The sequence below is a fragment of the Pongo abelii genome, chromosome X, assembly GCF_028885655.2.
Source record: "Pongo abelii isolate AG06213 chromosome X, NHGRI_mPonAbe1-v2.0_pri, whole genome shotgun sequence".
Taxonomy (NCBI): domain Eukaryota; kingdom Metazoa; phylum Chordata; class Mammalia; order Primates; family Hominidae; genus Pongo; species Pongo abelii.
This window is the reverse complement of record NC_072008.2, coordinates 8,576,180-8,595,192: the sequence shown is the minus strand read 5'-3', so window position 1 is coordinate 8,595,192 and position 19,013 is coordinate 8,576,180. Positions and strand designations below refer to the sequence as shown.

The window sequence follows — 19,013 nt, the reverse complement described above, 5'->3', positions numbered from 1 at the left end:
AGAGGGTATTTCAACTCAAGGCAACTGGCCTGAAAAGAGGCCTCTGCTAAACTGAGAGATGCCATGGATGGAGGAAAGCTTCCCTCCCATTCATTTCTACCGAGGAAGTTCACAGAATGCAGGGGCATGCCAGCTGTTTTGCCTTTTATATTTTAGGCAGAAGCATTTGCATTTAGATCATTGACCTACTCCTATCTAAATGTCAGTCAGAACTCTGGAAATCAAAGGAACAGTTTAAATGATCCATATCTTACCGGTCTGGCCATAGAAAATGATATTATGCAAAATGTGCTTTAATTTTAAGTATTTTTTTTTTTTTTTTGAGACAGAGAGAGAGAGAGAGATCCTTGTAAATGGAAGAGTGGATGTTCATGGCTTTTCTGTTGCGAAGTGTTTCCGTCTGTAATCTAATCACTGAGCAGTAACAGCTTAGGAAGGGCACGTCTCACAATATGTTCTTCTCATTGATTAAAAGGATCTGGAGTGGTTTATTCGTCAGATGCCAAGAAATAAAATCTTCATTGAACCATTTTCTGCAATGAGATTCTTATGATAGCAAGCATCTTGTATTATTTGAAATGCTTACTGCATAAAAATAGTTATTTGGATTCCTTTTAGTATACATTCCTTTATCTTGTCATAAAATTTACATAAATACCTTTTCCTATCACTTATAAAGTTGAATTCCATAAATAAATGTTTAGAAATGAAAAGATAGCAAGGCTAAAGATTTCAATATCTGTGCTCTTCAGAATTATAAAACATGCCTCAAAAAGTCTGTATCATTGATATTTAGCCATTATACTATTTTAACTTTATTTATTTATTTATTTATTTATTTATTTATTTTTGAGACAGAGTCTCGCTCTGTCTCCCAGGCTGGAGTGCAGTGGAGCGATCTCGGCTCACTGCAAGCTCCACCTCCTGGGTTCACGCCATTCTCCTGCCTCAGCCTCCCAAGTAGCTGGGACTACAGGCGCCCGCCACCACGCCCGGCTAATTTTTTGTAGTAGAGACGGGGTTTCACCATGTTAGCCAGGATGATCTCGATCTCCTGACCTCGTGATCCGCCCACCTCGGCCTCCCAAAGTGCTGGGATTACAGGCGAGAGCCACCGTGCCTGGCCCCACTTTATTTTTATGAAATTTTATGACAGTTCCATTTTTTATATTGAAGGATTTTGCTACAGATGATAATGGTAGTGCACACTTATCACATGAGCTGGAAGAGCTGAAATTGGGGAATCACTTAGGAATCTAGAGCAAAAAGTGACATGATGAAATGCTGACAGGTCCCGCCCTCCAGCCCCCTGCCCAATACATTATGACAGAAAATAATGAAGCACCTTGAAGCATTTTGTCAGGTTAATTTTTCTTTTGTATAGCATTTGGTGGAAATTTGCTCCTAGAAAATTTAGAACAGATATCAAAGAATTACAATTAGTGCCAATTCATAATTTTTCCAGGTATGCGGCAACATAAATCTCTGTTACTTTATTATAAACAGCTCCCTTTCCTTCGAGAGGTGGTGTCTTAGAGTGGCGAGGGCTCAGAATGATTTATTTCCATGGTATCTGAGACCAATAATTGGTTTAGACACAGTATTTCAAAATACATTTGGCCTTTCTATGAAGTTTATTTTTATTTTTTATTTCATTATATTTTTTGAGACAGGGTCTCACTCTGTTGCCCAGGCTGGAGTGCAGTGGTGCGATCACAGCTCACTGCAGCCACAACCTCCCGAGTTCAATCTTCTCACCTCAGCCTCCTGAGTAGCTGGAACTACAGATGCATACCACCATGCCCAATTAACTTTTTTTTTTTTTTTTGTAGAGACAGTCTTGCTATGTTGCCCAGGTAGTCTCAAACTCCTGGGCTCAAGCGATCCTCCCACCTCGGGCTCCCAAAGTGCTGGGATTGCAGTCAGGAGTCACCGCACCTGGCCTGAAGTTTATTTTGATCAGTAGTAAAGCTGAATTTTCAGATCCCAAAGATATAGAAAAGTTGGTAAAAGAAATCAGAAGTTGGTATGCTTCATAATGACACACGAGATTTTGCAGTGAAGATGAGAGACGTGGAAGGTTTGTAACGTATTTTGGGTATATTCTCTTAATTTCTAGTTTCAAAATTCTGTGATCCTGGAGAAACTCCAGCCAGACTGTGACTATGTTGTGGAATTGCAAGCCATAACGTATTGGGGACAGACACGGCTGAAGAGTGCAAAGGTGTCCCTTCACTTCACATCCACACATGCAACCAACAACAGTAAGTGACTGTGTCATGTTTTTCAAGATGATTGTGACATGACGGGCGCCATATCACAACAAGGCACAATGGAGGGAGAGTGAATTTTTGATTTGGAATAATTATATGGCAAATCTTCTTACCCACATGCATGTGACTATAGTATTTAAACTACGACGTAGAAAACAGTTTGACTTTTGAATTCTTTCTTACGGTTTTTATCTATTGTAGGTACAATTTTGGTGTTGTAATGGAAATTTAAGAGAACTTATTGTGTCTCATTTTAACAGATTGACTATTTTTATGTTTACATGACGTGCACATATGCATACTGCATACTTGTTTTTCAGGAGAATACGTACAGTTAAACTGTTATAACTTGATGTTATTTCTGCTTCCACTGTTTCTGTAATTTTTGTTGTTGTTGTTGTTGTTTTGTTTTGTTTGGTATTTTTGAGACAGAGTCTAGCTCTGTCACCCAGGCTGGAGTGCAATGGCGTGATCTCAGCTCACTGCAACCTTTGCCTCCCGGGTTCAAGCGGTTCTCCTGCCTCAGTCTCCTGAGTAGCTGGGATTACAGGCGCGCACCACCATGCCTGGCTAATTTCTGTATTTTTAGTAGAGACAGGGTTTCACCATGTTGGCCAGGCTGGCCTCGAACTCCTGACCTCAGGTGGTCCACCCACCTCGGCCTCCCAAAGTGCTGGGATTACAGTGTTCTGTATACAATACACTTATTTTTGTGCAATTATTTTACATATTTATCTCCCAAATCGAAGTTGGGCACTTTGAAGGCAGAGACCAAAATAAATCATAGTACTGAGAATAATGTGTGTGTATGTACGCGAGTGGATAGGGGGCACAAAAAGTGGTGTGGCATGCCTGTTTTTCTTAGTACTACACAGTGGTCATAATTACTGCTTGAAAGGTTACCTAATACTCCATTGAGTGAAGTTACTAAATCATTCTCATATTGCTTTTCCTTGTTTCTTTTTTTCTTACCTAATATGTTAGTATGTTTGCTGGGAACTGAGCAAAATAATAGAAGAGTCTTTCTTATATGACACTCATATCTTAGAGAATAAGTTACTTGATGTTTCTGGCTTTGTTCAAACGTCGATACCGGTTAGAACTGCCATGTAGGGGCTCCTAGCAAGGTTTCAGGAAACTGGGACAAATTAAATGAGAGTAGGAGGGAGGAGGCGTTTGTCTCAGGGGCTCCTTCGATGTTGATTTTTTAGGCTAGCAGGACCCCGTCATCATAGCTGCCTTTGATCAGGACAGTGGGCCTCATTCAGAAGGAGAAGAAGAATGTGTTAAACATTTGTCTGAATTTAGGAAAGGCAATGCTGGTCCTGCAGAGTGAGACACAGGGGTTGCTCATAATTACCTTCCACCCCTGGGAAAACGTAGGATCCAAATGGGCAGGTTTGTTTGAAATAATGCTTCAAAAAATGGTCCAGAAACAGAGATTTCTATCTGTTTGAGAAATAGTCTCTTTGGAGATTAAATGGACTTGAAATGGTCAATTTTTATGTGAGTCTCGGTACAATATAAATTTTACCTAAAAGTTCTCATGGAAATACGTTTAGTAACCTCATTCATTTTTAATCCATTCATCCATCTACTCATCACATTGAAATTGTGTGCCTATGAATTATGACATCACTGTGTCTAATGCCAGGAATACTATATTATACTTATATACACACAATATACTGTAATACACTATATACACTATATATACACACTGTATAGCAATATGTTCCATAATTTTCTATAAATAGTATGCACATAGGTATATATGTACACATATGCATACATATACACATGTGTCTACAAATACACACAAACACGCACATAACTATACACACATACATACTCGTACACACACACACACATATATACACAGACATACATTATTCCTGGCACGATGATGTATTTTGGCTTCTGCCTTAAAAGTGCCTAATTTTGAATTTGGGAGATAAATATGTAAAATAATAACAAAGATCTGTGTGTTGCATACAGACAGAACTACAGGAAACAGTGGAAGCAGAAATGACCAACATGGAGGTGGGGAATGAGAGTCACATCATCCCTCATGCAGTCCTGAAGAGTGAGCGATCTGCAGGCCCACAAGGAATGGACATCATTCCACACAAACGCAGCAGCGTGGATGAGTGTAGAGAGTTAGAGAAGCACATTGCATGGGCAGAGAACTCAGCGTGAGGAAAGAATGAAGGTGGATGGGCCACTGGTCTCTCCCCTGGAGGTCTCATTGAGTTGCAAGGATTTAACCACCATCTGTGTGCTAATGACTCCCTGCTCTCCCACCCTGGCCACTCTTTGAACTCCAGAGTCCTGCATTCAGCCACCCACTTAGCACCTCCACTTGGATGGCTTGCAGATATTTCAAATAAAATGTTCAAACACGAGCTCTGGATTTTCGCCCGTACCTGTTCCTCTCCTGGGCTCGCCTATCTCAATAAATGGCACCAACATTCACCCTTTTGCTCAAGCCAAACATGCAGAAGTCATTCCTCATTTTTGTGTTTTTTCTCTCCAGAAATTCAATTCTTCAGAAAGTCCTTTTGTCTCTAATTTTAAATTCCATATGGAATCTGTCCAGTTCTTTCACTTGTTCACGCTGTTGTCTTTTCTTTCCTATAAATTGAAATAGTCTCCTAATTAGTATTATGTTTCTGCTCTTTCTTAAATATCTGTTCTTTGTAAAGAGCAGTCAAAGTTTTCTTTAGAAAATATCAGTGTAGTTACAGATCTCTCTCTTTTTGGAGTTCCACGCTCAAGACAGCTACCTAGTTATCTTCAATTCTCTCTTTCCCCAAAACTTCATCCTTCACTATATTCTTCTATATTCCTTACCAACCCCCTTCTCAGGCCAAAATCCTTTAAACTTCAGCTTCATGCAAGAGCTGTCTTTCTCTACTGGTGGTGGAGATTTCATCTATTGTATAAAATAAGCATGTCTTTTAGTCTCCTGGTTCTTCCGATAAACAACATTCTTTCCCCATTAGAAACTGGTATGGGATTGCAAATTCCCATAATTTAATATCTGTAAATTTCCAGAACCAAAAGCAAGAAGAAAAAAAGTCCAACTTCAACTTGTTCTTGTTGAGGTTACATTATCTAGAGCCTTGTCATGGTCCAGCCCACAGACAAAACTTTTATGGAACCCTGGATCTCTGTAGCATATCCACAGCTTCTTCACCCTTCCTGAGGCATCCCCACACAACCCTGTAACTCAGGGAGATATTCTTTAATTAGCTCCTTCTGCTACCCTCTCAAGTATGATTATAAACCTTTTTCTGTCCTTTGAGCCACATTGCACATGGAGTGCACAGTCCCTAAATCCCTTCCTCTCAGTAAGCCATGCGGTTCCCCATAAATATAAACATATCTATTACATGGAGTACACAGTCTAGTCTAAATCCCTTCCTCTCAGTAAGCCATGCAGTTCCCCATAAATATAAACATATCTATTCTCATGTCCATGTTTATCTTCTCCTGTCTTCTATATTCTAAGGTGGAGGCATCCTTCCTTCTGCATGTGGTGGACTTCACCATGTAGTTTCTAGACCCATTCCTTCCCGGCTTAGATACCTGCATCCACTGAAGTCAAATCTCATCTACATCAGAGACCATGGATTATCTACATATGTGGTCACAGTATCTGTCATAATCCCTGGCATATAAACACGGCAACGAAAATATTTTTGAAACCAAGTCAATTAGTTATTCCCTCATTTGCCTACAACCTCAACCTATTCCTCTCCACTGGCTTGTTCTGCTCAGCTTCCAGTTCGAAAGCAAACTTTTCATTGATGCTGGTTTCATTCTAGCTACCATCTTATCTTTCTCCTTCCCACATTTTTTCTCAAGTTTCTGCAATCTATTTTTCAATCTTACGTTTCCACCAAATCTGCCCCTGCTAATTTCTAAGTCTGGTGGATGTTTTCCGTTGTAATTTTATTGACCATTTCTGATGAGTTTGTCCTTGTTTAACTATACTTTCCCCATTGTTACATCTTGACCTTTGTATATTTGACTCCCAGATGTCTTAATTTTTCTCATACCTCAGTTTCCTTGTAGGATCTCCTGCCTCCATCCGGCTCTTGGACATTGGAGCTCTCCAGGGTTCTGCCTTATCTGCTCTGACAACTTAGTCACTACCTACTCATGGTCTGTTCTCAATGACTCAGCTCCAGCCTTGATTTCTCCACTAATACCAGATGTCTGTAGCCTGTCATTCCCTATATCTGAATGTCACACAGGCATCTCAACCTCAACATACTCCACATTGAACTCACTCCCTCCACTTACAAAGCTTGATGTTCCCATGTCTCCCTGGTCTCCACTGAGGTTAATACTGACCAGAAACTTGGGAGACTTCCTTTTACCACTTCCTGTTCACTTCAGTTTGTTTCTAGGTCCTGCAATTATTTCAGGACCCACAGGTTTCTTGAATTTTCCAGGAACATAATAAGAGCTCGGTAAATTGACTGCAACTCAGCTGAATGCAACTGTCTTTCCATTCAACCAGCTCTGTGCCAGACTCTAACACTACAGCTTTCTTAAGCTTTCATCTGCTACGGTCATAAATACTAAAGGGGAAGAGAGAAAGAAATGGCTTTTGATGTCATCTTGGAACAACCAAGGTTGGACATCTTTTACAAGCCATTTTCGTATTTTAACTGTGTCCTCCAAGAGTTTGTGTTTTCACTTGGTTGACTATTCCAAAGGAATTATCTTTACCAGTGAGAGTTTTTAGCCAGGTGGGGAGACACTAGAATTATGACAGTTAAATGAACAAAACAGGCAGTTAAATGAAAGAAATCTATTTGACCGGTTGATTCCCTGTGTTAAGGTCCTTTGCTAATTATCTTTTAAAACTAGGTAATACTTTAGCTGACCAATTAAGAGATATGGTAGTTAATTAAGAGATATGGTAGTTAACCTATCAAAGACCACTTTATTCTCAGGACTGATTCCTCTTACATAGATTACAAAAGGAATAAAAGAAAAGTAAGAAAAAAGAAGTCATAGTGCAAAGTACCTATAGTAACACATATTGTTTGGGTCTCAGGTGATTCCACAGAAGAGATTGACTTTTCAATGGATTATGTAGGATACAGTTGAATGTTTGTCAGGATTTTATATCCCAATGTTGATATATAATCTCATAAACACTAGTCTGTGACTTTTATAAGAACATTATATATTTCATCATGAACCAACTAGAAGTAAAGAATAATTACAACGTTATAGTATAAGCAAGGGAAATTACATTTTATAGGAAGGAGAGTAGTAAATGTCAGTATATAAATTACTTTTTGAATTATGTTTTTCCAGGTCTGCAGGCTGCTAGGTGTTTTAATGATAAATATTTCTATTCAAGTGAAGGCCGAATGTTCATGCAGTTTTATGAAAGAGTCCCTTGAAGGAAGTATGATATAACATTGTCTTTAACGGAAAGTTAGCTTGTTTCTTTGAAGGCAGGAGGAATATTTTCAAGTTTGACAGGTTCCAAATGTTTTATAGTTGCCTCGTGGAACTGGAATTATTTTCTGGCTCTCCAGAACAAGAATAGATGGGAGAGAAAATACTCTGAATCTCTTGATTATCTATAAAATTAATCAAAACTTGGATGTTTGAAAAACAGTGTACATATTTTATTTTCTTAATTTCTATGACTATTGAAGAGTGTAAATCAGACATCATAACTTTTTCAGAATATTGTAGATATGATATTATTCCATTTTTGCTTATTACTGAAAGTGGAGGAGACATTCTTATAAAGTCAGGGTCATACTGCTAGCATTGTAGTATGCACCTTATCTGTTTTTTACCCATGGCATGTGTCAGCAACACTAATTGTTGGTGGATTTCTCTTCTTGAATCATTTTAATAAAGCAACAATGGTTCCATCTTAAGATATATAAAAATATGTTTTTACATCTATAATTAAATACTAAAGTTTGCTTAGGGCTGGGCGCGGTAGCACACGCCTGTAATCCCAGCACTTTGGGAGGCCAAGATGGGCAGATCACTTGAGGTCAGGAGTTCAAGACCAGCCTGGCCAACATGGTAAAACCCTGTCTCTACTAAAAATACAAAAATTAGTCGGCCATGGTGATGCACGCCTGTAGTCCCAGCTACTCAGGAGGCTGAGGCACGAGAATGACTTGAACCCGGGAGGCGGAGGTTGCAGTGAGCTGAGATTGTGCCAGTGCACTCCACTACAGCCTGGGCGACAGAGTGAGACTCTGTTTAAAAAAAAAAAAAAAGAAAGAAAGAAAGAAAGAAAGAAAAAGTTTGCCTAGGATATAAAGCAAGTAGGAAGACAAGATTGACATTGAGCTTAAACCTAGTATCTAAACATAGTATCTATCTAAACCTATTATCTGTCCTAGTTATCTGCTGGTGAGTTCTCAATATTATCACAGATTATTAGAAACATAAATGGGATTGTGAAAATCTCAGATCCTGGCTGGGCACAGTAGCTCATGCCTATAATCTCAGCAATTTGGGAGGTCGAGGTGGGAGGATTGCTTGAGGCCAGGAGTTGGAAACCAGCCTGGGCAACATAGTGAGACTGTGTCTCTTAAAAAAAAATTAGCCGGCCGGGTGCGGTGGCTCACGCCTGTAATCCTAGCACTTTGGGAGGCCAAGGTGGGCGGATCACGAGGTCAGGAGATCGGGACCATCCTGGCTAACATGGTGAAACCCCGTCTCTACTAAAAATACAAAAAAAAAAAAATTAGCCGGGCGTGGTGGTGAGCGCCTGTAGTCCCAGCTACTCTGGAGGCTGAGGCAGGAGAATGGTGTGAACCCGGGAGGCAGAGCTTGCAGTGAGCCGAGATCACGCCACTGCACTCCAGCCTGGGTGACAAAGTGAGACTCCGTCTCAAAAAAAATTAAAATAAAATAAAATAAAAATAAAATAAAATACAATAAATGATTCTCAGTTATCCACACATTGATTTGAACTCTTTAAGCTAAAATAGCCTAAATACGAATCTAACAAATGTGCGTTTTTATTTTCCTTTCATCTGGTCCGTTGGATAGACAATTCATTGGGCATGCCAGTGTCAGGAAAAATTGAGTTGATGTAGATTATCTTCTGGGGTCCACAGCTTTACTTGACTGATCTTGTCTTACCCCAGGTTGGGCGTGTTCTCTCCATCTCATCGTTCTGTCTTCCTCTCACCTGCCCAAGAATGCAAACCTCACTGCTTTTATTAGAAGAGTTTCGATAACACATTGTTTATAGGCATAAAATCAATACAGCTTACCCTTTTATCTCTCAGAGGGCTATTTGAAATTCAGAAAGCAGAAAAGTCTTGCATCAAAGGGCAGAAGTTCTATGTATGCAACCTCTAAATTCAGTGAGTGGGTGAGGGAGAAATTTGGGGCCTAGGGACATTTTTGGTGTCTGAATTATTAAACCATACAAATGGGTACTCTGTAAGACTCAGTACATGGTGATGGAAACAGAAGTTTGGCATGGGATGGCCCTGGGATTAAATTTCACCTTCACTGTTTGAATTGTGTGAAACTAGATACAATTCTTGGTATTTTTGAGTACTGCTTTTTTCATCTTCAGTGTATGCTAATTCCTCTTTCTCAGGGGTCTGCAAACTATGGCCCACAGGCCAAATCCAGCCCCCTCCTGGTTTTGTAAATAAGATTTTATTGGCACAGGGTCACATTTGCTTACATATCATTTACGTATCATGTCCGGCTGTTTGGGGGATACAACAGTAATTGAATAGTTGGGAGAGAGACCGGTCTGCAAAACCAAAATCATTTACCATATGATGCACAGAACCAAAAATATTCACTATCTGGCCATTTAGGAAAAGTTTAGTTTACTGACCCCTGCTTAATTTCATACGATGGCTCTATGAATATAAATTAGTGTCAAAATTCACCACCCCAACCAAGCCCCCCAGGAACACACCTGGAGTCAAAAGTGAGGTTCAGTGGCATGTACCTATACTCCTAACTACTTAGGGGGCTCAGGTGGGAGGATCACTTGAGCCAGAAGTTTGAGACCAACCTGGGCAATGGTGTGAAACCCTGTTTCCAAAGAAAAAAAAATATTAGGTTTATTGCCCTTTCTGCAACATGTTTGAATCTCATGTTAAAGGATTACTGTATTGACATAAATAAAACACCCCAAATAGCCCCAGGCAAATGAGTATTTGGTAATACATTTGGTATAAACAGCCATCAATTCATAACTTTATTTATTTCATTTCATCCAATTCATATTAGGCAGCTACCATGTGCATGTTTCTGAGCTAGGCAGTTGCTATCCAAGGAAGATTAGGATGAGCTCTGTTTTGTAGAGGACTTCTGGGTTGAGTTTGAGGAACAAATTAAAGAAGAAAAAAATTACTTAAAACTGAAAAAATACAGGAACACAAAAGAGTGGTGTGTTTTGATTTACTCTGGAAAATCTTCACCAGGGAGAGCCTCTGAGAAGTTTTCATGGGCAAAGAAGGTTGACAGAAACAAGTAGTGCTGGTCCATTCTGAGCTAAAGCAATCAGAAGTATAGATACAAAGAAAACCAGCAGATTTGGGGAATTAGGAATGGCACAAGAGAGAAAGATACAGCTAAATTAAAACAGAATAATAAAAAGCAAACTAAAACTAGAGTCAGATCATGACTCTACACAACAACACAGTAAGAAATAACCTAGGCTAAGAATGAAATCTTGAACTACCTGATTCAAAGATATATTTAATGGTGTTTTGATTTATAGTAGCATGTCTCTATCTTCCACTGGATATGGGATACATAGGGCTTGGAATCCTTCTTGTTCAGTTTTACGGTGTCCTAGTGTTGCAACGAATATGTGTTAAATACACTTTTAAATGGACAATAGGGAAAAAAAAGTTCATGCTTTTGAAAAGCAACCAATAATGAACATGTGAACATACTCTCGCCTCGTCTTTCCTAAAGTGTCCTTGTTTCTTCACAAAATACCATGTCACATGGCAGCAGTTATATTCCCATGGCTGGATTCCTCAGAAAACCTGTGGCCACTTTTTCGAAGAATAGAAACAGTGGCTGGTCAGACTGATGCTCTTCCACTGGGCAGATGCCTTTGGTCAAGCTCACTGCCGGCGTTAGAGCAGATTTGTCTGGTGGTATTTCAGGAGCCCCTCAGGTACAAAAACTTTATCTCTGCAACTCCTAGCTCAATTCCTGGCTCTTGGGAAGTGCTCAGAATTGCTAACAGAAAGAGCTAATTACTGAATGGGCTCTTGTATTCCATTGCCCAACCTGATGTACTGTTGCCTTTGCATTTCATTTCATTTACTGGATATTTTAAAGTTTCATTTTAATGTCTGTCAGAATTTGGACGTCTGTCACTAATCTGATGGCACACAGATTGGTTGCTGAGTGTTGAAGCTGAAGTTGGCATTGTCAACTGAGTAGGTGCAATTTGCTCCTTACTATTTATTTGACAAAGCTGAACCGTATTTCCGTTTAGAGCCCTGCACCAAGTATTGATGTATAATGCTCGTACTTCCACATTATGTATAGGTTTTCCACGAAAACCTATCTACTGTTTTCACGAAATGGTATTGTAATATTATTTTATTTTCCTCATAACTATAAAACAAATCTATAATGAGAAATATTATTTATACTTATTATTTACATTGGAGCATCTTTCAAGCCTGGTGAATATATGTTACTTACCAAATTAAATACTGGGGATTATATGTAATATACTTTTAGTATTCCAGTGGATTTTGAAGGGGGGGTTCATTAACTTGAACATGAAAGAACATGCAGTTACACCATCTTTTACTTAAAAAAAACCAGACAGTTAATATGACTAAATAACAGGATGAAATGAAGTACACTTTGACTAATATCAGGTTATATAATAATGATTATTATTATTTTTTATTATACTTTTAAGTTCTGGGATACATGTGCAGAACATGCAGGTTTGTTATATAGGTATACATGTGCCATGGTGGTGTGCTGCACCCATCAACTCGTCATCTACATTAGGTATTTCTCCTAACACTATCCCTCCCCTTGCCCCCCACCCCCAACAGGCCCTGGTGTGTGATGTTCCCCTCCCTGTGCCCATGTGTTCTCATTGTTCACCTCCCACTTATGAGTGAGAACATGCGGTGTTTAGTTTTCTGTTCCTGCGTTAGTTTGCTGAGAATTGTGGTTTCCAGCTTCATCCATGTCCCTGCAAAAGACATGAACTCATTCTTTTATATGACTGCATAGTATTCCATGGTGTATATGCCACATTTTCTTTATCCAGTCTATCATTGATGGGAATTTGGGTTGGCACCAAGTCTTTGCTGTTGTGAATAGTGCTGCAGTAAACATATGTGTGCATGTGTTTTATAGTAGAATGATTTAAAATCCTTTGGGTATACATCCAATAATGGGATTGCTGGGTCAAATGGTATTTCTAGTTCTAGATCCTTGAGGAATTGCCACACTGTCTTCCACAATGGTTGAACTAATTTACACTCCCACCAACAGTGCGAAAGCCTTCCTATTTCTCCATATCCTCTCCAGCATCTGTTGTTTCCTGACTTTTGAATGATCACCATTATAACTGGCATGAGATGGTATCTCATTGTGGTTTTGATTTGCATTTCTCTAATGACCAGTGATGGTGAGCTTTTTTTCATACGTTTATTGGCCGCATAAATGTCTTCTTTTGAGAAGTGTCTGTTCATATCCTTTGCCCACTTTTTGATGGAGTTGTTTGTTTTTTTCTTGTAAATGTATTTGTTTCCTGTAGATTCTGGATATTATTAGCCCTTTGACAGATGGATAGATTGCAAAAATTTTCTCCCATTCTGTAGTTGCCTGTTCACTCTGATGCTAGTTTTTTTTGCTATGCAGAAGCTCTTTAGTTTAATTAGATCCCATTTGTCAATTTTGGCTTTTGTTGCAATTGCTTTTGGTGTTTTAGTCATGAAGTCTTTGCCCATGCCTATGTCCTGAATGGTATTGCCTAGGTTTTCTTCTAGGGTTTTTATGGTTTTAGGTCTAACATTTAAATCTTTAATCCATCTTTAGTTAATTTTTGTATAAGGTGAAAGGAAGGGACCCAGTTTCAGTTTTCTGCATATGGCTAGTCAGTTTTCCCAGCACCATTTATTAAATAGGGAATCCTTTCCTTATTGCTTTTGTCAGGTTTGTCAAAGATCAGATGGTTGTAGATGTGTGGTGTTATTTCTGAGGCCTCTGTTCTGTTCCATTGGTCTATATATCTGTTTTGGTACCAGTACCATGCTGTGTTGGTTACTGTAGCCTTGTAGTGTAGTTTGAAATCAGGTAGCATGATGCCTCCAGCTTTGTTCTTTTTGCTTAGGATTGTCTTGGCTATACGGACTCTTTTTTGGTTCCATATGAAATTTAAAGTAGTTTTTTCTAATTTTGTAAAGAAAGTCAATGGTAGCTTGATGGGAATAGCATTGAATCTATGAATTACTTTGGGCAGTATGTCCATTTTCACGATATTGATTCTTCCTATCCATGAGCATAGAATGTTTTTCCATTTGTTTGTGTCCTCTCTTATTTCCTTGAGCAGTGGTTTGTAGTTCTCCTTGAAGAGGTCCTTCACATACCTTGCAAGTTGGATTCCTAGGTATTTTATTGTCTTTGTAGCAACTGTGAATGGGAGTTCACTCATGATTTGGCTCTCTGTCTGCTATTGGTGTATAGGAATGCTTGTGATTTTTGCACATTGATTTTGTATCCTGAGACTTTGCTGAATTTGCTTATCAGCTTAAGGAGATTTTGGGCTGAGATGATAGGGTTTTCTAAATATACAATCATGTCATCTGCAAACAGAGACAATTTGACTTCCTCTCTTCCTATTTGAATACATTTATTTCTTTCTCTTGCCTGATTGCCCTGGCCAGAACTTCCAATACTATGTTGAATAGGAGTGGTGAGAGAGGGCATCCTTGTCTTGTGCCAGTTTTCAAAGGGAATGCTTCTGGCTTTTGCCCATTCAGTATGATATTCGCTGTGGGTTTGTCATAAATAGCTCTTATTATTTTGAGATACGTTCCATCAATACCTAGTTTATTGGGAGTTTTTAGGCATGAAGGGGTGCTGAATTTTATTGAAGGCCTTTTCTGCATCTATTGAGATAATCATGTGTTTTTGTCATTGGTTCTGTTTATGTGATGGATTGTGTATGTTGAATCAGCCTTGCATCCCAGGGATGAAGCCAACTTGATTATGATGGATAAACTTTCAGATGTGCTGCTGGATTTGGTTTGCCAGTATTTTATTGAGGATTTTCACATCAATGTTCATCAGGGATATCGGCCTGAAATTTTCTTTTTTTGTTGTATCTCTGCCAGGTTTTGGTATCAGCATGATGCTGGCCTCATAAAATGAGTTAGGGAAGAGTCCCTCTTTTTCTATTGTTTGGAATAGTTTTAGAAGGAATGATACCAGCTCCTGTTTGTATCTCTGGTACAATTCGACTGTGAATCTGTCTGGTCCTGGGCTTTTTTTGGTTGGTAGGCTATTATTCAGAGATTCAACTTCTTCCTGGTTTAGTCTTGGGAGGGTGTATGTGTCCAGGAATTTATCCATTTCTTCTAGATTTTCTACTTTATTTGCATAGAGGTGTTTGTAGTATTCTCTGATGGTAGTTTGTACTTCTGTGGGATCAGTGGTGATATCCCCTTTATCATTTAATATTGTGTCTATTTGATTCTTCTCTCTTTTCTTCTTTATTAGTCTGGCTAGTAGTCTATCTATTTTGTTAATGTTTTCAAAAAACCAGCTTCTGGATTCATTGATTTTTTGAAGGGTTTTTTGTGTCTCTATCTCCTTCAGTTCTCCTCTGATCTTAGTTATTTCTTGTCTTCTGCTGGCTTTTGAATTTGTTTGCTCTTGCTTCTCCAGTTCTTTTCATTGTGATGTTAGGGTGTCGATTTTAGATCTTCCCCGCTTTCTCCTGTGGGCATTTAGTGCTATAAATTTTCCTCTAAACACTGCTTTAGCTGTGTCCCGGTGATTCTGGTACATTGTGTCTTTGTTCTCATTGGTTTCAAAAAACTTATTTATTTCTGCCTGAATTTCATTATTTAGCCAGTAGTCATTCAGGAGCATATTGTTCAGTTTCCATGTAGTTGTATGATTTTGAGTGGCTTTCTTAATCCTGAGTTCTAATTTGATTGCACTGTGGTCTGAGAGACTGTTTGTTATGATTTCCATTCTTTTGCATTTGCTGAGGAATATTTTACTTCCAATTATGTGGTCAATTTTAGAATAAGTGCTATATGGTGCTGAGAAGAATGTATATTCTGTTGATTTGTGGTGGAGAGTTCTGTAGATGTCTATTAGGTGCACTTGGTCCAGAGCTGAGTTCAAGTCCTGAATGTTCTTGTTAATTTTCTGTCTCATTGATCTGTCTAATATTGACAATGGGGTGTTAAAACCTCCCACTATTATTGTGTGGGAGTCTAAGTGTCTTTATAGGTCTCTAAGAACTTGCTTTATGAATCTGGGTGCTCCTGTATTGGTTGCATATATATTTATTTTAGCTCTTCTTGTTGCATTGAACCCTTTACCATTATATATTCCCCTTCTTTGTCTCTTTTGATCTTTGTTGGGCGACAGAGCGAGACTCCATCTAAAACAACAACAACAACAACAACAACAAAAACTGCAGCCAGCTCTGTGTCTGCCCAAATGGCCTCCCAGTTTTGCACTTGAAACTCAGGGCCCTGGTGGTGTAGGCACCCAAGGGAATCTCCTGGTCTGCGGATTGCGAAGACAGTGGGAAAAGCATAGTTATCTGTGCCGGATAACACTGTCCCTCACTCACGGCTTCCCTTGGCTAGGGGAGGGAGTTCTCCAACCACTTGTGCTGCCTGGGTGAGGCGACGCCCCACCCTGCTTCTGCTTGCCCTCCATGGGCTGCACCCACTGTCTAACCAGTCCTAATGAGATGAGCTGGTACCTCAGTTGGAAATAGAGAAATCACCTGCCTTCTGTGTTGGTCTCGCTGGAAGCTGCATAATGCAGCTGTTCCTATTTGGCCATCTTGCCCAGGAATCTATAATTACTTTTAACAAGTAACTTAGAATGTTGTACTTTGTTGTAGAAGAACAGCTTATGAAAACTAGAAAAGGTGGAATTCAAACACAACTCCCTTTTCAAAGACGACGACCCACTCGCCCGCTGGAAGTCGGAGCTCCCTTCTATCAGGATGGCCAACTGCAAGTTAAAGTCTACTGGAAGAAGACAGAAGGTACATAAACATTACTTACTTATTTCTTACTTGCTTTAAACAGCACAGTAATATAGAGACAGTTTTGAAGAAGTAAATGTCAAGCCACAGTATCGATACTAAGGCAAACGGTTGTTGAACAAAAGTCTGAATGAGTTGACGGTTATCTCACATCTTGAAATCTACAACAGTCAATTGCTTAAATATTTTCATTTCAGGGATATTAGCTTGTCTTCATTTCTTTCCCAGAGGGCTGATTGGCTGATGTTATATCCAAAACACTCAAAATATTCATTATTTTGAGCTGTAATTTTTGTTATAAATTATTTATTATTATTTTTTAAAGATCCATAATACAAATAATTTAGAAAGTAGGGGGGGAAGTCACCTATTATCTCAATATCATTTCCTGAAACAGCACTTTGATGGGTTTCCTTTCAGAAATTTTCTATGCATCTGTCTTTCACTCAGGGTGTGTATGTGTGAGTGTGTTTATAAAACATACACACGTATTTCTGTGTAACATTATTTGAGCTGCTATATTGTCATGCATTTTTCATAACATTCTATAAATGCTACTTTGTATGGGTATATCTTAATATCATAATACCTGTCATTATTCCAGTACAATGAAACATTTCAGTTCCTTTAGAATTTCTGTTTTCTAATTAAGGCTGCAATACATTTATCCTTAGGATAGATTCATTTCATTTGTTTGAACATTTATCTTTAGCATAAATTCTTTTTGTTTGTTTATTTTTTTTAGTCTTAGAATATTTGTTTTTCTATTATCAAGGTAGTACTTTTAGAATTTATTCAACATACAGTCTTTTATCTTTATCACTCTTATGCCTCTTAAAAACATAAGCAGAATAGATTGTTTCAAGAGTTAGGTTTTTAAAATTCTCCTCATTCTTCTGAAATTCACTTTTACTCAAGGTATTGATGGGCCATGTGCCATAAGCAATATTGGTGTTGGAGTGGTTCCTATTCCAGGATTTTCTTTCAAGCTGCTGAAATCCATTCTGCAAGTAAAATAATATTATTATTAATATTAACATATTTTATTTCTATAATGTTAATTAAAATTAGTTTCTTTATTCAACATTTATTGCATTAAGATTATATTATATGTCTATATTACAATTAATAATTTTAAAATAAATATTAAATAAGAAAAGTATTTGATCTATTATATTGATTAATTAAAATATCAACATATTCATATTTTGAAAAATAACATTTTATTAATATTAAAATTTTAAACATAATAAAATGAAAATGTAAACATCTACTATTGAAAAAGTAAATATCTCAAGCATACAAGAGTAACCACCACCATCCTGACTTTTAAAACTCAATATTTGTTTTGCCTGTATTTGAAATTTATCAGAATGGAATCACTCAATTTCTATTTGTATTTGGCTTCTTGCCATGAGCATTTTATGAGAAACCAATGCATTCTGTTGCATGAAACAATTCATTCATTTATATTGCTGCCTGGATGTCCTTAGTGTACATCAATCTGTGTATCCTTTCAGCTGTGGATGGAGATTTACTTATTCAGATATGGAGCTATTAAGAATAGTACCAGTGTGAATGCCCTATGAACACACGTTGTTTGATGCATACTCTTCCATAGAGGTGGGATTCTTAGGCCGTAGAGTATGTCAAGCTTTAGAAAACATTAATAGTTTTCCAAAATGGTTGTACCAGTTTACATTCTCACCAGTAGGGCATGATGATGGTTCCAGGTGCTCCACATTCTCTCTTTCATGTGATATTTTCTGTCTTTGTAAGTTTACCCTTTCCGGTATGTTCATAGTGATACCTCATTGTTATTTGAATTTGCATTTTTCTGATGTCCAAGAAGTTGAGCACCTTTTTCTAAGTTTACTGACAATAGGATTTCTCTTTTTTGAAGGACTCTTTCAACTCTTTAGCTACTCTGTCCTGCAAGAGTGCTTTTAATATAGTATATACAAGTCATTTGGTGTTTGTTTGTTTGAGACACAGTCTTGATCTGTCGCCCAGTCTGGGGTGCAGTGGCGCGATCTCAGCTCGCTGCAACCTCCGCCTCCCAGGTTCAAGCGATTCTCCTGCCTCAGCCTCCTGAGTAGCTGGGATTATAGGCATGTGCCACCATGCCCAGCTAATTTTTGTATTTTTAGTAGAGACGGGGTTTCACCATGTTGGCTAGGCTGGTCTCGAACTCCTGATCTCAAGTGATCTGCCCGCCTTGGCCTCCCAAAGTGCTAGGATTATAGGCGTGAGCCACCGTGTTCAGCCATCATTTGTTTTCATGTAAGTATTTTCTTCCGCTCTGATCCACTCTTGCATTTTTGACTTTCTTCTTAGTGGGTTTTTTTTGTTTTGTTTTGTTTTTTATGGAGTTTCACTCTTGTTGCCCAGGCTGGTCCGCATCCTGGGTTCAAGCGATTCTCCTGTCTTAGCCTCCAGAGTAGCTGCAATTAAAGGTGGCTGCTGCC

The 19,013-nt window shown here is 38.6% G+C and overlaps 1 protein-coding gene across 3 annotated transcripts in view; it reads left to right on the top strand.

The window, feature by feature from the left end:
- ANOS1 (anosmin 1) overlaps positions 1 to 19,013 on the top strand; it is a 202,695-nt gene that overhangs the window by 160,892 nt on the left and 22,790 nt on the right. For all 3 annotated transcript variants that reach the window (XM_054544313.1, XM_054544312.1, XM_002831363.2), the window contains exons 8-9: positions 2,120 to 2,264; positions 16,399 to 16,545. In XM_054544313.1, the coding sequence (XP_054400288.1) occupies positions 2,120 to 2,264; positions 16,399 to 16,545 (292 nt within the window). The remainder of the gene's footprint in view (positions 1 to 2,119; positions 2,265 to 16,398; positions 16,546 to 19,013) is intronic.